General features: G+C 39.9%; 1 protein-coding gene across 4 annotated transcripts in view; it reads right to left on the reverse strand.

Moving 5' to 3' along the window:
• Positions 1–18,205, reverse strand: part of cacna1ia (calcium voltage-gated channel subunit alpha1 Ia) — a 156,418-nt gene that overhangs the window by 92,379 nt on the left and 45,834 nt on the right. For all 4 annotated transcript variants that reach the window (XM_072442471.1, XM_072442470.1, XM_072442469.1 and 1 more), the window contains exons 7-10: positions 17,523–17,862; positions 13,609–13,979; positions 4,933–5,084; positions 3,194–3,379 (exon numbers count right to left, since the gene is read on the reverse strand). In XM_072442471.1, the coding sequence (XP_072298572.1) occupies positions 3,194–3,379; positions 4,933–5,084; positions 13,609–13,979; positions 17,523–17,862 (1,049 nt within the window). The remainder of the gene's footprint in view (positions 1–3,193; positions 3,380–4,932; positions 5,085–13,608; positions 13,980–17,522; positions 17,863–18,205) is intronic.

An 18,205-nucleotide genomic window follows, 5' to 3' on the forward strand; every position in this document is an offset into this window, starting at 1 on the left:
GTTATGTGTGTGTTTCTGTTTTGTTCTATATATATAAAAACTTATTTTCTTATTTCATTTTATGCCATACTGTGGAAAATTAAAGCCAGAGAGACAAGAAAGCCAAGTCGAGGTCAGGATCTTGTGCATTATTTATTGTTTTGCCCTTCCTACTAAAGTCATTTCCAATTCTAAATTTAGATGTTACAGTTATTCTTACTTTTACCCACCTCTGACAATACAGAATGTAACAATACTTACAACATTCTTTAGTACTTTTCCCTCATTTTATTCTAAGCTGTGCTCTATCATACGGCGGAACTCACCCGGCACAAATTCTGGTCACGTTTTTTCATTCTTCCTGCAATTATGGAGCGGATTCAAAGTTTAGCCTAAGCTGAGTGGCACATACATTATCTGAATGCCAAACGTGGCTCGCTCAGGCTCGCTTTAGCAGGAGACAGGATGCACCGCCATCTGTTTTGGCACAGTTTGGCTTGAATAGTGACCACGGAAGAAAGCAAAAATTACTGGACGGCACAAAAAATAGGCTTAAGAGTTCTAAATTAAGCATTTTACAGATTTAAATAGTGTATGCAGCTTCTTTTAGCTTCCACAGATACAGGGAGTATTTTAATAACATAAAGCGCTCATTTGTGTAGTGAATTGTTGCAGTGAAGTGAGCTTATTAAATCCATTCAGCACTTTGATCAAGTATGGAAGTTTAGCTCAGTAGGATAGGTGTATTCCCTTCATGAGGGAGACTGGGGTTCAAAGTCCCGCCTTCCATATTAGAAGTTTTGTTCTGCTTTTTTTCACTTTTGTGTTATCCACTAAATATTGATGAACATGCCAAGTCTGCTTTCCCATCCATAAAAGTCACTGCACGCTACTGGTTACTGTTTTTCCCCTGAGCAAAGCTGGATCTATTGATGAACCACCAGAGTTAAGCTAAGTTGTATTCAGTTGTTTCTGCAGTAAATTATATGTCAGAAGGTTAAAAAAACCTAAATCTGCCATGTGGATGAGTCACACAAACCTGAGAGCATGTTTTATCGCTCTTTTCATACTTTTATACTTTGACGGACTCTTGGAAAAGTGACAGGAGAATCAACTTAGATCAAATTTTAACCTTGTTACTACCATTTCCCCTCATCATTAGTTTACTCGTTTTAATTGACAACTATTCAGTGCTCATAAAATTCCTATTTTCACCTACCCCCTATCCCCGCCCACATCCCTGTACTTAGCTGTGATTATTTGAAAAATGAAGACTCTGGATGACATTATGTGGGGATCTAAACTGTCTTGTAGTGACTTTTCAATAATACAAACATGAAAAAGTAAATCTGCTGCTTGTTACGGGGAAATGTCACTGAAATGTCCTGCAGTTTTGAACAGGAAGTGAATGAACCTGTTTCTGTTATCAAGCAATTTAAGATGTTCAACAGACAGTTCAACTCTAAGCACCTGAACATATTATAATACGTCTCCTTTACACAAACTAAAAACAACACTGTCGTTATCATGAATACATTGTTTTTTTTCGTATTTTTCTTATTACTCAAACAAAACGGCAGTCCATGGGCGCGACCTGCTGAAGTGACAGTCGCACTAACCTTCACGGAACAGATGCATTTTTAAAGAGCCTGAGAGAAAGTCTGGAGAGAGCGCTACACTTCTAATTGGAACATAATCCCAGTGTTGTGCACAGAGCATGTACAGCCCCGTGGCAGCTGAAAGGATCTGCTTTTGTCGGGATCCATGTTCTTCACCCCATGGGACATATTTGCACGTTTTAGCCCTGAGACATTAGGTGTGAAATTGGCTGTATTTACTTACTTTACAACACCGATGTTTCAACTGGAACGGCACTCAGAGTTACATAACATCGAACGTTCTATCAACATAATGAATGATGATGAATGTTTAGAATTGGCTTCAGTATTCATAAGTATATTATATTTATATTATACTCATGAATACTGAAGCCAATTCTAAATATGCATAATTTAAATTTTTTGAGAACTAATGCTAGGAATTAATAGACAAATGTGCCAATTCATTTGACTGTATTTTAGTACCTGTCCCATCTCCAGTGTTGGGAATAAAGTTCTTTAAGTATAAGGGTTTTTACTGAGAGCGATAAAAATGAATGACTCTTTCCTTTGTTAATGCCGTTACTGAGAGTGTTTTGGAGCTTGTCGTGGAAAGAGCTTCGATTTAATAGTTTGATTTTATAGTAACGTCTAGTGTTGGGTGATTTTTAGCATGCTATAAGTCGTAGAAACAACTGAAAACATACTTTCAGACGTATATTGTCCATCATTCCCTCATTTTCAAACCTGAAATCCCTGCTTCCTTCCACATGTTCAGCATTGATTAAGTCACAGGTTGGCTCAGAAGGGTTCCTGTCCTTGTGCACCAGCAGACACAGCCTGGGTGACCGGGGCAGGACCTGCTGTTTTAGATCAGATTTGGGGTGGAAATAAGCTTATTGCCTGTTGGAATTGAATGTAATGCTTTCTCCTTTAATGACAGGAATGTCTTTGAATAACATTTAAATAAATAGTCTAATGTTTACCATGCGGAAAACAATACTGTCAAGAAGATCTTCACTTTTGTGGCCAAAGGGTCTACAGTAAAAACTTGATGATCATTATTAACCAGGCTTTGACCTCGTATAATGTGGCTGATGCGCTGGTACCACCCAAAACCATCTTGCTCATTCATACTTTTCCATTTGTAAGGGCTTATGCTAATGGGTGAAGGAAAAATGGCTCCAGAACACTTTACATTTCCTGGACCGACTTGAAAGCATTAGCATCGAACGCCGCATCTATCACTGCAGAACAGGACAAAGTGCAGCTCAAAAGATGAAAGACAAGCTTAAAGAACAGGACATTGTAATCGCTGAACTGAAAAACACAGACAAGTCAGAGCCAGAGCTTGCTTTTCCAGAAGAGCGAGAAACAAGCCTAAAAAGACTGGTTATCGTGGATGAGCAGCGGAGGCAAAGGAGGTGCAAACAGCGCTAAAACCTCTCCAAACACTATATTTTACACGACATTTTAAACATGCAACAGCTTCGAACATGTATCAAAGCACCTCATGGCATTTCCAACAAAAATCCTTTCCGCTAAGACCAATTTTACGGAGCCTTGATGAGATACTTATTGTCGATGGGCGACAACGGATATAATCGCCACCTTACCTGAAGATGAAGATGAAGAGCATGAGCAGCATACAGAAGGTGGCCACGTTGTCCATGGTCTTCATGAGGACCACCAGCTGTCTCCTGAGCGCCGGCATGAACCTCACCAGCTTTATGACCCTGAGGAGCCTGAAGGTCCGGAGCACGGAGAGGCCGCCATCAGCCTGCCCGATGATCTCACACACACTGCGGAAAAGAGCCACAGACATTAGCTTAAAGGTGTGGAAAAGGAACTTGGGCTGATCATTTTTTTGCTGAAGTAGAGTTAAATGCAGGTTGTGATAGCTGTGATAATGATTGAAATGTAATAGCAAATACTGAGGGATTGAGGTGGGTAGAAATGTGCTCAGTGCGCCGAGCTAGCACACTGTTAGCATCACTACTTCCTGTCCAAGTGCATTTCTGTTTCTATGAGGTCTTTTGTAGAGTTGTGCTAATAGATTACAAATAAGCTTAATACTTCACTGGAGGATATTTATAATGGTAGGTGTTTGTGTCTCAATGCTAAAGCTAATGCTAATTTTGAGGCATAATTGGTATTAAGATAATGGCACAAATTGAAGTATTCTACATATGAAAACCATTGAATATCCTTAGTTTTAAAGTTGTGTTAGTTGTTTCTTTCATATCATACATTTAAATAAAGGCTTTGAGACGCGGGGAGCTAGCTAGAGCGTCCCTGTAAATGAGAGTGCGAGACACAGAGGAAGTAAACGTGTAAGTATGTCAGCAGGTCCATCCAATTTATTTTGATGACCCACTTTTTACTGTAATGTTATTTCTGTAGATTAGGTACAGCTGCAGTCAAATACATTATGTAATCGTACATTTTTAATAACTAACCAGGGATATCCATATTTGGGTCTCCGATAGGTGCAAGATAAAAAACAACTCTCGTCAGGTCTCGGAAGCTGAACAGGGAGGGACCTCAGGGGTACGGGAGTGAACACTGTCATTTTGGCTTTACGAACAGTAGAAACATATTTATTGCACTTATGACAAAACTAACAATCTGCTGCTGATTTGGTCGCCTTAGCTTCTGCCCAGGCTTTGTCACATTCTCGAGTTAATGCAGAATTGTCTGGACAAAGCAATGGATTATTCTTATTTTTGTCAGTAATATCATTAAATGTGTTGTGCTGTGTTGGGTTCTGGAAGACTCGTGGTAAAACCAATGTCACTATAGTATAGATCAGACGTGAATGCTTGTTCATTAAAATGCTTAGGCCAGTGGTCACTAAAATCTAGAGGAAAGACCACTACATTTTTACTTCTGAGGCTTGTTGCTTAAGATAATGTTGCTTTAAGTGGGTCTTTAGGGTCCGGTCAGGTGGCAGCGGTAATACATTGTGTGAGGTTTAATTAATTACAATCGTTTTTTGGACTGACGAAAGTTTTGGATCAATCAATGTCCGTGCCACCTAAAACAAGTAATTCAGAATGATCAAAAATGGATCGGAAGGAAAAAGTAAACTAGTAAACTAGCCCTGTTAATTTTAAACACAATTACGTTGGATATACATTTAAATTGAAACCTAATATAGATGGAGCTACAGTACGTGCTTCACTCATGCTTCAAAAACAGATTATTTCTGTTTGTGGCACTACTCCAATATTTACCATGCATTAAATTAAAGTTAGCACTAGCTCAGAAATTAAGTGAACAACTTTATAGCCTACATTAAGCTTTTAACATGTTTTAATTACAAATTGCTGTCCCCACTTCCTCAGATACAAACCTAATAATGACTATGATGCCGTCGAAGATGTTGTACGGGTTCCTCAGGTACTGGAAGAAGCCAAAGGCGGTGAGTTTGAGGATCATCTCCAGCGTGAACATGCTGGTGAAGACGATGTTGCAGATCTCCAGGACGTTGGTCAGTTCTTCAGGCTGAGGAGGACAGATATATCCTTATAAGTACATATATAATGTGTTCTAACTGTGTGTTTGAAAGACCAGAGGTGGTTCTAGCTATAAACAGAACAATGCACATGCAGAGGGGCCCCAATCCACCAAGGGGCCCCTGAACATTTTGTAGATGGATTTTAAAGAATCAGATCACTCAAAAAACAACTTTGAATGTATCGTTCTTTCCCCTATAAATACATAAAAATAAATAAAATAAATAAGCCTCAGGTTCAGATCTATAGCCATTTTAAAGCAGTAGAGGCCAATGCTACAGATATTTCTATTTTTATTTTTAAGATTAATTTAGATAAATGAATTTGCTTTTGATAAACTTGAAAATATGTGGAAAACATTACAAGCATGTATTTAATATTGATATTTTATGTGTAACTAAGGGCATAGGCATTACCTGTATTGAATATCTATAATTGCTATTTCTTTGTATAGTGTTTGTATTATTAACAGACTATAAACCACAACCATCTTAGACCTTCTCAGTTTTATTGTAGTTTTAACCAAAAGGGCCCCCGACTCCAAACAACATTCTCCCCTGGGGCCCCCCAAAAACCAGACACAGCCCTGCACGGGAAAGATACCAAAACATAGTGATCTCCAAACACAAGCGCAGAGACAATAGATGCGCGGACATCTGCGCAGGGAACTGTTGTGTATTCAGCGACTGTCAATCAAACTGTCCATCCACCAGAAGTGTCTGAAATTTGAAAAGCTTTTATATCTTTAATAGTCAGAGAGTGCGAGGACTGAAAGGCAAACAGGCTTTTGCTCTACAGAAAGAATAGAATGCTGTTTAAATAATGCTCAGATCAGGGTTTTATACGCTTGGAAATGGTTCAAATGGTTCAGACCTGCTTCAGTCCTGGTTTGATAATAGTTTAGTTCACATAGTTTTAGTCTTGGTTATACCACATTATACTTTGTTTACATCTGTTTTCCACTTGATTTAGCTCTGGTTTGGTCCTGGTATGATTGTGCTTTGGACTTATTGTTAAATGTCTTAGGTTTAGTCCCAGTTTAATTCTGATTGGTTATGGTTTGGATGTACCAGCTGGTTTAGTCCTTGTCCAGTCTTTGTTCAGCCCTTTCTTAGTCCTGGTTTAGAACTACAGTTTAATAGTTTTTAGTTCAAGTTTGACCCTAATTTAGACCTAGTTCTGACTAGATTTAATCCGGGTTTAGCCATTGTTAAGACTTAATACCAGGTTTGATCAGGTTTAGTTATGTTTCAGAACAGCTTGGTCCTGGTTTAATCCTTGTTTGGTGAAAGAGGGCAGAAGGATGTCACTGGGTCAGACTTTATCACTTCAACACACACCACAGTCCTTTCCATCCTCTTCACATTGTACGCAGCCACCTCCCAGCATCACGCTCTCAGCTCAGCATGTTTCAGCGACTGTCAGTGGGCGTTATTTGGTCGGTACAGTTCATGTAAACAACGCGGATTGTAGCCATGTGCCATGATGACAGCCAACCACTGGTCCATCACTTTGGGCTCCTTCCATTGGGGCAGAGACACAAGTTCCAGAAATTCCTGTATTCTGTGCCATCAGAGAGCTGAATACAGGTCAAGTCATTTCAAATCATTTCCCCCCAATGTCGCTCAGTCGGTGCTTGTTCCTGCTCTTTTTAATATAGTCTCTGTGTTTGTGTTTTGACACATGTGAAAGAGCAAGCCAAAGAGACATTTCTGCCATAATTGCACATGACAGACAATAAAGTTATTCTATTCTATTTCTAATGATCTTCCATGCAAGTATTACACAACCCAAACCCTGCTTAGCCTTTCAGATAAGACAAGACTGCACATTCTCCAGGTGTCCGGCCACTGTATGTGCACCAGGGTGTCTAAATCAAGATGTAACCCTGATCAATCTTAGCTCTGGATTCATCCTGGTTCAGCATTGGTTCAGTCAAAGTTTGATCATGGTTTAGTCTTAGTTTAGTGACTTGCAGATTGCCTGCGACACCAACCACGGTACCCTGCATTCCGTATTCGACCAGGTTCATGCAGGTTCACGCTAAACACTCGTCTAATGACTCGAAAACCTACTCCAGACTGCAAAAAAATAGACTTGGTGCGGATACTTCCCGCTGGCCTGCAGAGCTTCAAGGTCATTGTAACAGCTGCATAGGTTTTAATCACTTTGCGCACATCCCAACTCACATTAGGTGCACACCCGCTGTTAGACCTGATTTAGTCTTGGATTAGCCCTGAGGTAGACTGGTTTTTCGCTATGTTTCAGTACAATGCTTCCTTGTGGTTGAGTGACCCAAGCAGCAGCACTTATGCCAGACTCTGTGCTTGCCGGCCTCATCTCCGTAAGTTCGACTCCAGCTCTGACAGTTTGCTGAATGTCCTCCCTGCCTCCTCCCTGCCCTTCTGCCTCCATTGCACACAATTGTTCCGATCCAAAAGTCCAAGGCTTCGGTCTAGACTTCACACTGGCTTAATCCTGGTTCGGCGAAACGTTTGACGACCTCTGCATCATACCGCATTTCCATCTACAGTCTACTCCTCTCTATCCACTTTCCATTTGTATGCTCCCACATCTCTCCATTATCCTCCCCTCTCTGCGTGCGTGAGTGACTCTGCGATATGGATCAGATGCTTTCTCCGATGCCCCCTGCGAATTTGTGTTTTCAAAAGCCCCGACAAAGGGAAACAGTCAGCGAGGCCCTGCCAAAGTTAGCGAAGCGCGTCATCCGGCCTCTCCATAATCCTCTCTCGGTCCTTCTATCTTTTTCTCATCTCTCTCTCTCTCTCTCTCTCTCTCTCTCTCTCTCTCTCTCTCTCTCTCTCTATACCTCGAGGTTCCACTGTCTGTCCGCGCTGCCATTATCGGACCTGGCCATCTCTGCCCGATCGATGCGGTCAGAGGAGATCCATCTTTCCAAATCGGTTTCAGCAGGTGTGGTAAGAAATCAATCTGGTCTAGATTCAATGGAATGACAAATATATATACAGTATACTCAATGTTATGCTTTATTCTGGCTACTGCAAGCGCTTATATTGGTATTCCAGGTAGCACTTAATAAATGCATTATTGACGCACGAACAAGACTGAGCAAATCGTTTATTAAGAATGATAAGTACTAAGGAGTCAGGGTATTAAGTAGTAATCTTTCTTAATAAACCATTTGTTCATTATGAATTAGGACTTTGTTCAGGTTATTATAACGTGTATATCAGATTTAATACATAATAAAATTGTATATAACATTTAAACAATGTCATGATACCAACATTTCAAACTTGATTTCGATACTAAGGAATTTACACATTTTGATACCACAATGATAATAATACATGCTCCAAGTTATTAGGTCAGGGTTTTAGACAATTGACTGACATTTTCTTCTTCTATTTCTGATAAACCTCGAGATTATTCTAAAACTGTTCAAATGATGGCCTGCTTATGTGGTTATTTTAGTATTGATACTTGCTCAAACGAGTATCTAGTTTCAATGCTAGTTTCAGTGTCGATTAGTCTCTGATTTTTGATACTTTTAGTATTTTGCAGAGGATTCTTGGGTTAGGAGCCCTCGGCTGGCAAGAGTGGGAATTGGAGCATGTTGAAATGGCTGATTAGCGGCGCAGCTAAAGTCAACGTGATAGATATAAACAGAATAAATAGGGAAAATACTTTGTTAAAAGGATTGCGAGAACATTTTTGAATAAAACCCACTACAATTTGCAATATGTTTATTTCTGCAACAAGGGATTATATAGTAACGTCTTCAAAATAACATTACTCAAGTAGAAATACAAAGTAGTTGTCAAAGAAATAAAAAGTATTTAGAACAGGTTATGAATACATTTTAGTTCTTATAATGAAAAATTAAACAAACTAAATACAAAATATGAACACAAACAAATACAGTGTCATGCCCAAGGACACAGCAGCAGTGCGAGGCAACTTCCAGACTTGAATCGGAAACTCCAGAGGGAAAAACTAATATTGTGGAAGCCTTCATGCCGGAGCCTAATGCAACTTTCCCCGTCTACATCATTATCTCCAGTAACTTTTTCACTTTTTGGTTAATTAATTAAGTGGAAAATTATGATTAGAGCACTCAAGAGAAAACCCAAAACCTGCTTGGAATTTAATTTGAAAAATGTGAAACAGTAATTGCATAAGGACAATTTGCCTTGGCCTGATAGAACTAACAGTACTGATACTATAGTTGGGTACTATTGGTTTTAGGTTTTAATATTGACAAAATCATTGGGGCATTGTGCTAGTTATTATCATGTTCTATCATTTCTGCACATTCCCTAATCTTGACTTTTATAGCATTTATCCGTTAGCTTCATGATGATAATAGCCGTGCTGCTTATTTCAATTTGGGACACATTTTCAAAAACATAAATCTATAAATTAGGGATTTACATTTTAAACATATTCTTCAACCATGAATTGGAGCCCGTAATAGTGCATTGAAAGAGTAAACACAAAGCAGAACAGTGGAATAGCACAACGCAAAGCAGATAGAAATGCTGTTTATGCATTATTATGATTAAACCACTTTTAATTAAGTAAAAAGTCACAGTATAAAGTCACTAACACCATCCGCTTGCCTTAGCTTGACCTGTTAAAATAATCCAGTCCGTGTGACTAATATTTGTTCATAAATACTGCAGTGTCACTCAGATTGGCTTTTTTCCCACTCAAATGAATAAGGGGGCACGTGCGCACTCTCTGGTGGCACAATTGGGCATTACAAGTAAATGTAAAAGACAAGGCAAGCGAAACACATCAAAATATTTCTGAAGCATTTTGTGGCATCACTTAACCATAGACACCCCAACTATAAACCCAACATTTCATTTTAATGGGTACAACTTTACTCCTTAATTAGCCTGAATGAAAATGAGAAATAAAGACTTAATTCATAATGAACAGTTCATGCATTATTAAGGCTAATAAGTAGTTATATACTTTGTTCCAAAATAGAGGAGATGAGTGGTTAGAGAGGCCATTGGCACAGATTACCAACCACATCTTTATCAGTCCGCCCCAAAGTAAAGACGCTGCAATGTAAAGCAATTTCAAGTGCTCAAAAAGCATTTTATAGGACCAAAAGATTATGATTATTATGACTTTTAAATGTCTACCCGGAAAAGTGCTGTGTAACCTCTCTCTCGCCTTGCTTCCTTCCCACACACATTTCGAGTTTATTTTTAGATTGTTTCGAGATGAGACTATACGCTGTGGCGGTGCGTGGGTGGAGAGAGAGCGAGGAGGTGAGCAAGGATGACGGAGGTACGGAATCCAAGCCAGTGCACACACGAGAGTCTATGGGGTTTGGCATGAGTGAAAGATACATAAACAGAAGAGGGAGAAAGACATATGGAGAATGAGAGAGAATATGAGGGTGAGAGAGACAAAAACCGAGCTGTGCAGGGGGAATAAAGCTACCGGTACATTGATGGAACTGGCAGGGGAGTAAAAAAATCTGGGAGCCAAAACAGGAAGGCAGAAAATAAATACAAAACAGCATGTAATGACAACATTGTGATGAAAGTGTCTCACAATCTACATTGTGGACTTTTACAAATTGTTGAAATGCACGCTCCTATGGGGTTTAAAATGCACTGTTTTGTTGCTACATTCTGAAACTACACTGACCATAATACTTTGCTCCCTTTCCAGTGCACCCAACATGAAGTAATTATGATTATAGATAAAAAAAAAAAAAGTTTAAATGAAAGCTTAAAACCCCTCAATACATTATAATATATATATATATATATATATATATATATATATATATATATATATATATATATATATATATATATATTTCCCCATCAACTTAAAGTCTAATTCTTTTATCCCTGTATCTTATCTACCCTTTACTACAAGCACATATCTGTTTGCCTCATGTTGACAGTAGCCATGCATCTGATGTGTGTTTTTTTTTTTTTTAAGTTGGTTGAGGGCAGCCCAGATGGCAAATTATTACATTAAATGACCATATAAAATCAGTTCAGTGAAAAGAACCAGACACACCTGGTATCCCTTAAGGCACACTAGTGTTCCCTGACACACTGGTTGAAAAGTTGGCATTAACAATTCTTACCAATTACAAAAATATTTTTTTATTATTATGAGCTTTTAACCACATTTTCCCTCATTAATAGCATATCTGAAGTTGTATTTATTCACACTCGTTTAATTGATCCTGTTTATTAAGTCAACTCACTCTGAACCCCACTAAACACTTTGAATTTATCATATTTGTGATGTCAGAGGTTTCTTGTGCTTGTTTTTAAGTGCATAAATCATCGTGAGACTCATTCTGAGCATTTCTACTGCCAATCACATTCATTACAAGTTACAACTTTGATGAAATCTTCATTCGTTGAGCCGAAAGACTGTGTACCTATTCTCCCAAGTACCAATGTTCCCCTTTTCAATGAATGGGGGAACAAATAATAGAATAGGCTACTCTGTCAGGTTTCACACTCGTAATAGTTGTGCATAAATGTATGGTTTTACAGCATAAAATATAGCAGCATAAAACCCTAACCCAGGTCTCAGGGAACATAAGCACCGGGGAACAAAGGGCTGACCCCAAACAACAAAGCTAATGTACATTAGCATCAACTGTTTCCTGTTTAAGGAACTCGCATCAAGACTCAAAATATACAGTCATATTTCCACTACACAACACTTCTGACACTATCCAAACCGAAGGCATCAGAGGCCCAGAAAAGTGAAATAAATGCAGATAAAGCTGAGGAGACGTTCTGTCTTGTTTACTTGAGCTTTAGCCACGTCTCGCAATCAAACAAACGTGGAATTACTAAACGTCTTTTTGGGAACCGCTGAGATCGGCCTAATGAAGATGAGGTATTATTCAGGTATGACTTAGATGCTGGCTATGTTTGGGTGATGTCAGTTGCTCATGTAGCAAAGCCCTGCGAGCCGGGCCCTTTGCCATGGAAACGCAATTAGCCACCAACAGAAGCGGGGCCGAGATTCTCCGAAGTGAACCGGTCCGGGGGTCCAGGGCTGGTGGAAAAGTGGCTTATACATCCTTATCGCTTGTATGTAGCTGCTGTGGTTTACATGCTGTTTCTTGGCAACCACGTCCACTTTCTCGCCCAGACGCCTTCCTCTTGTTCCACGCCTGCCCCGGAGGAGTCGTTGAGAGCGTTAAAAGGCACCTCAGTGTGGTTTGGAGCCCCGCTAAATGGTTAGACCTCTGTCAGCACCATCGCCTCCACGCTCATCCTTCTGCGTGTCACACAGGGTTAGAGTGGGCCAACAGAGAGGCTTCATCATGATAGTGTTTACCTCCTCAGGCAGAGTAATCAAGGGGTATAATAAATGTCAATTCAGTGTATTTGCAAAGTGCATCTAGGAAAAACACTACAGTGCTAAATTGAAGCCTAAAATCAAGTAAGACATAATAATCATTATTCCTGGCAAAAACTTAATAAATAAACTATATGTTGATCATTATTTGATGTGACACGTTTTAACTCTATATAAAAAAACAGGTGACTTCACACATCAATGTTGAGACAAATGTTAAAGGATGAATGGGATTAACCTGCTGAACTGTGGAAGAACTGTGTTCAGCCAGCTTGATCTTTTCTTTCATCTTTGCATATGTTTGCACTGGATAGGTTTATGATTGTGTTTTCTGTCATGATTGATGTTTCTGTAATATTGACAAAAATGTGACACGTCACCTTAGGGTGTGAGGTATTTGAATATGGCCGAAACATTGCAATGTTTATACTTTTTTTTTTTTTTACATGGATTAGCAAAAGCTAATGTTGATTTTAAACTAGCCTAATATGTCTTTTCTAATGTACCTCATTCAAACTCTGTATTAAACTTGAAAAACTATTGTAGGTGCTTTTACACATAACAGTACCAAGAGCCAAGTGCTTATTTGGTCAGAGATAAGATCAAATAAAATAAGATCATCATTTGTCCTGAGACAGGACAGAGGAACCACTGTTCCTCATGTTCACACAGCAAGAGGGAGGTAAAGTGGGTCAAATGTAATTCCTACATCGTAATCTGTGCACATAACACTATGATGCACAAAAAGCTCAAGTAAACAATGAGTCTTTATTTTTGGAGTAGGATTGCAAGATTTATAATTGAATCAACTTTATTTTGAAGCTACTGTGTAAATAATAATATATATACTATGTAATTTCTCTTGCAGATTAAAGCTCTTAAAATTGGGTTAAATGAACGGAAAACATTACTCATTGAAGGCGGCGTTGTAACCAAAAGGTTCCTGGTCAGACTGGAAATACCATCCCAAGAGCAGGAGCTAAAAAGTCCCCTAAGTGTGGCCCCAGTCACACATTCTCTGTGCGAAGGTGCATAAAATGGAGGCAGGAAATAAAATGAACTGAAAAAGGTCTCTACAGTGTGAAAACCTCTTATGTGAAGCCTAACTGGAAAAGAGAAACAAATCTAGCTTCAACCGTTTCACAGATGTATAATAGTCTTACCTGGTTGTGATGCTCGATGCCCATACTGATGGTGTTGATCAGAATGGCGATCATAATCCCTCGGCTGAAGTACTTGCTCTCCACTATCCCCCATAGCTTCCTTCTAATATTAGTCCACATGTCTTTGCAGCGTCCAAAGCAGGTTTTCCTCTTTTTCCCAAGAACCTGGCCCTCCGGGGGGTCCTCGCGGTCCGACTCCTTGACAGCCTCCTCATCCTCTCCATCCTCTCCGTCAGCGGTCTTGGTCCTCTCTTTCAGGGACAGGGAGCAGACAGGACACTCATCCGTGTCGTCGGGTAAGGCCACGCTGACGGAGTTGGCCAGAGGCTGCGAGTCGTGGCTCTGCTTGGGCGGATGTGGACATCGGCAAACTGAGGGAAAAACACACAATGGAAAAGAAAGAAAGTGTTAAATGAAAAACTGAACTGGCAGGAGATGATAAAACATAACAAAACATCAGTAGAAACAGCCTGATGTTGACACTTTATCCCAGGGCTATTCAACTTAAGGCCCGGGGGCCAGATCAGGCCCGCCCAATGATCTAATCTGGTTCGCAACCCATCTCCCAAAATTAAAAAAAAATATAAATCGTGTTTTCTGGTTTAATTTTGGGTTAGTATTAGTTTAAATTTGGTCTGGACCTGATTTGATTCTGGGTTCGTCTTGGTTCAGACCTGGTTAGTTGCCTATTTAATCTTGTACTAGGTTAGTTTTGCTTCAGCGCTGGAATGGCTAATTTGCAGCTCAATTATATTTTTTATCCTTTTCTATGTTATGTTGTCACAAAAATCGAATATAGCAGTAGATATTTTACCATTTTTGAAACAACTCCAGTGTTTTGTATATTTTGTGCCGCTCTAAATTGTGTTACTACGTAGTGCTGATGTGTCTGATCCAGCCCAGAAGCCACGCCCGCCCGAGAAATATGGCCCTCAGGAATATTAAGTTGAATAGCCCGGCTCTATCCCATTCATTTGTAAACAGCGCAGATAAATGCCTGTCATATCTAACTGCCAACTCCAGTGTCTAAAGGTCACTAACTTTATGCAGGATGTGTGGTGCTTGATGAAATAAAATCTCATTGTCAAACTATTACTGTCCAACATACTGTGCGATTCAAGACATGTTTATGCATGTATGCTAATTCCGATGCTAATAATCAATACAAAACACTTCTATACATGGTGATGTTTGCTAATGAGGCTCTGGTGTTACTCACGTGTGGTCGAGTGGTTGTCAGTCGTCAAAACAGCCCTGGTTTTTCATAGTTTGTGATGTTTGCAGGCTAATGCTAACTCTACCATTGAAAATGCATTGGAGTTAATGTACGGAACTGTACCAGCCTTTAGAATGCAGGTGTTCTGTTGGCAAATACTTCAAGGGCCTTCATTTAACGTAAATTGCATGACGGAAAAGGGGGCGGAGGTGGTGTAGTAGGTGAAGTATTTTAAGTCTTTGAACCAGATGGAAGCTAGTTCAATTCCAAGCACATACAGTTCTCAAGTATTAGAAAACACATTGTCCACTCTAGTCAAAGCAATGAGAAACAAGTGCTAGCGTGACCTCTGATCGAAAAGAAAGCAAGCAAAGCAACAAATCAGAGAGCATATTTTTCTGTCAAATATGAATACAAAGGAAAATCAATCCAGATTCAGTTCACATGCAGGGCTCATTTTGAATATGAATGATTAACTGATAATCTAGCAAGAACGGAGAATTTTAGAATGTTGTGTTTGAAGCTGCAATTTCATCGTTATTTGATTACCCATTGAGCCTCGTTCACAATGAAATGTTTTAGAAATTCATGAAAAACAGATTTGATGAAATTGACGGGGGCCGCATGTGTACAACTGTAGTAAGAATCAATACAAGGCAGAGTGTATCAAATGAAATAATAATGGAAAACGGCATGACAGAGTTTCAAAAACAAATTAGATACCATGTTAGTAAGATAAAGCTCTTTGTTGTAGCTGTAGTTTGGAAGGCTTGTGATGTTGGAAGCCAGAAACAAGCATAAGAGGAATTTATTATATTGTAAAAAATGTTGTTTTTTTACTTTCACCAACACATGTAGTAAAATGTTGTAATAAGAAAAGTTACATATCGTTATATAATGATTTGTGACATGTCGTCAGGTTCCTCAAGACGTGTTTTCTTAGATATTTGTTTTATATGAGAGGAAAGGAATTTAAAGAAAACGTAAATAATAACTCTACAAGCATTACTTTTTTTTTTTTATTCAGTAAAAATCTCACAGCGTAACAAACGAACCAAAACAAACATTGGAGGCATTTTTGCATAAATATAGACTACTTTGTTTTGGAAAAATGTGCAGAGGGACGTGCTTTGTGCGTTTGTGGATGGGTCAGATGCTTGTGCTTTTCTCTCAACTGGATTTAACACAAGTTTGCTTGTTCTGCAGTCGTGACACTTCGACCGATCATTGTGAAGCTTTTGTTTGTACATACTGATCATTTTCAGCGATAGCCTTTCCAGATTGATAACGAGTAGAGCTTAAATCAGACATGAGCCAGGTCAGCGGACCTTTCCATGCAAAGCAGTAACCTCTGTGACCACAAGCAGGTGGTGGTGGACCAGAAATATAGCATAACGCACCTTTAATTTACCGTATTTTCTGGACTATAAGTTTTGGCCGGGGTGCGATTTATACTCCAGAGAGACTTATATGTGTTATTATTTGTTATTTTCACACGGCCCACCACACATCACATGTTGACAACCACAAGAGGGCGCTCTAGGCTCTAAGCGGCGCAGAAGAAGAATCAGCACTTCCTCTTCCTCTGGAGTTTGTGAAGTTTGTGGAGTTGTTTAGAAGTGACACAGAGGAAGAAGAATTCAGTGGATTTAGTGATTTGGTGTAAAACTGATGCTTTGGTAAACTTGTTAGCATGTTCTTTATGCTATAGTTATCTGAATAACTGTTCATATGTTACGTTAACATACCAGACACTTACCACAGTTCTGTCTGTGCCTCATGTAGCTGAAGGTGTTAGCGTTAGCATACGTCATGTAGCTGAAGGTGTTAGCGTTAGCATACGTCATGTAGCTGAAGGTGTTAGCGTTAGCATACGTCATGTAGCTGAAGGTGTTAGCGTTAGCATACGTCATGTAGCTGAAGGTGTTAGCGTTAGCATACGTCATGTAGCTGAAGGTGTTAGCGTTAGCATACGTCATGTAGCTGAAGGTGTTAGCGTTAGCATACGTCATGTAGCTGAAGGTGTTAGCGTTAGCATACGTCATGTAGCTGAAGGTGTTAGCGTTAGCATACGTCATGTAGCTGAAGGTGTTAGCGTTAGCATACGTCATGTAGCTGAAGGTGTTAGCGTTAGCATACGTCATGTAGCTGAAGGTGTTAGCGTTAGCATACATCATGTAGCTGAAGGTGTTAGCGTTAGCATACGTCATGTAGCTGAAGGTGTTAGCGTTAGCATACGTCATGTAGCTGAAGGTGTTAGCGTTAGCATACGTACACCTATTCACCATGTGCTCTAATCTGTTATTATTTAAAATTGCATTTCACGTTCTTGGTCTTGGATTTTATCAAATCAGTTTTCCCCAAAAATGCGACTTATACTCCAGTGCGAAAATACGGTAAATAAAAATAAGACTCATCCCTCTTCATAGTTTTGTGGGCACCTTTCCATATTTCAATTGCGACGACGTTTGTTGTCCCAATAATGTTTACTCCATCCCAGTCCATAATGTGCTTCTCTCATTTATTCGTTTTTGTTTTGATCGTTTTAAATTAAATGGCGTGAACAAACAAATAAATGCATCAGTGGGACAACTTTGAAGAACATTGTGAGCGAGCAATCAACATCGTCAAAGGCTCTTAAACCTCCGACGAACACTGGTTTTGCTCATTTTACTCTCTCTTCTTCACTCTCACTCACCTCTGTGTTGCTTGGCGCGATGCCTCTCTCTCCCTCCTCCTCCTTCTCCTCCTCCCCCGGCCGGCCGCCTGTTGCCCCTGACCACCACGACCGGAGGAGCCTGGCCCCGCAGGCTGTAGAAGAGCGCGGCCGACCTCCTCTTGGCCTTGCGCAGGATGTGGCACACCAGCTGGAAGATCTCCTCGTAGCAGTCGCCCGGCTCGGTCATGCTGGCCAGGGTGGACGAGGACAGGCACTGGGCCCTCTGCTCCTGCATCAGCTGGTGCTCGCGCTGCTTGGTCTCGGAGAACTGCGTGGCGATAACGACCAGGCACAGGTTGATCATGAAGAACGAGCCGATCTGGAGGGGACAGAGGGGTTAAGGGTGAGGAACGAGGTTGTGTTATTGTGCAAGATCCAGTCCGTCATCGGCCAGTGCTGTAAAAGCTTTGAGTTGAAACTATTAAATGACAATGATTAAATGTTTGTCGTGTTTAACTTTGGGGAATTAAAAGTAAAAGCCATTCTTAGGTGTTATGTGTGCTTTGCTGGAAATCATAATCCTGTCATCTACAAATATTCAAACCGCTTTGTCTACAGTTTTTCTAACACAGATGTGGTCCGGCTATACAGGAAGTACACAAGCAAATACACAAATTGTATTCACTACTTCTCCACAGTATTGTTTTTGGAAATAAGTTTGC

The sequence above is a fragment of the Eucyclogobius newberryi genome, unplaced genomic scaffold (genome assembly GCF_026437365.1).
Source record: "Eucyclogobius newberryi isolate DKJ021-1_F unplaced genomic scaffold, fEucNew1.0.hap1 SCAF_13, whole genome shotgun sequence".
Taxonomy (NCBI): Eukaryota; Metazoa; Chordata; class Actinopteri; order Gobiiformes; family Gobiidae; genus Eucyclogobius; species Eucyclogobius newberryi.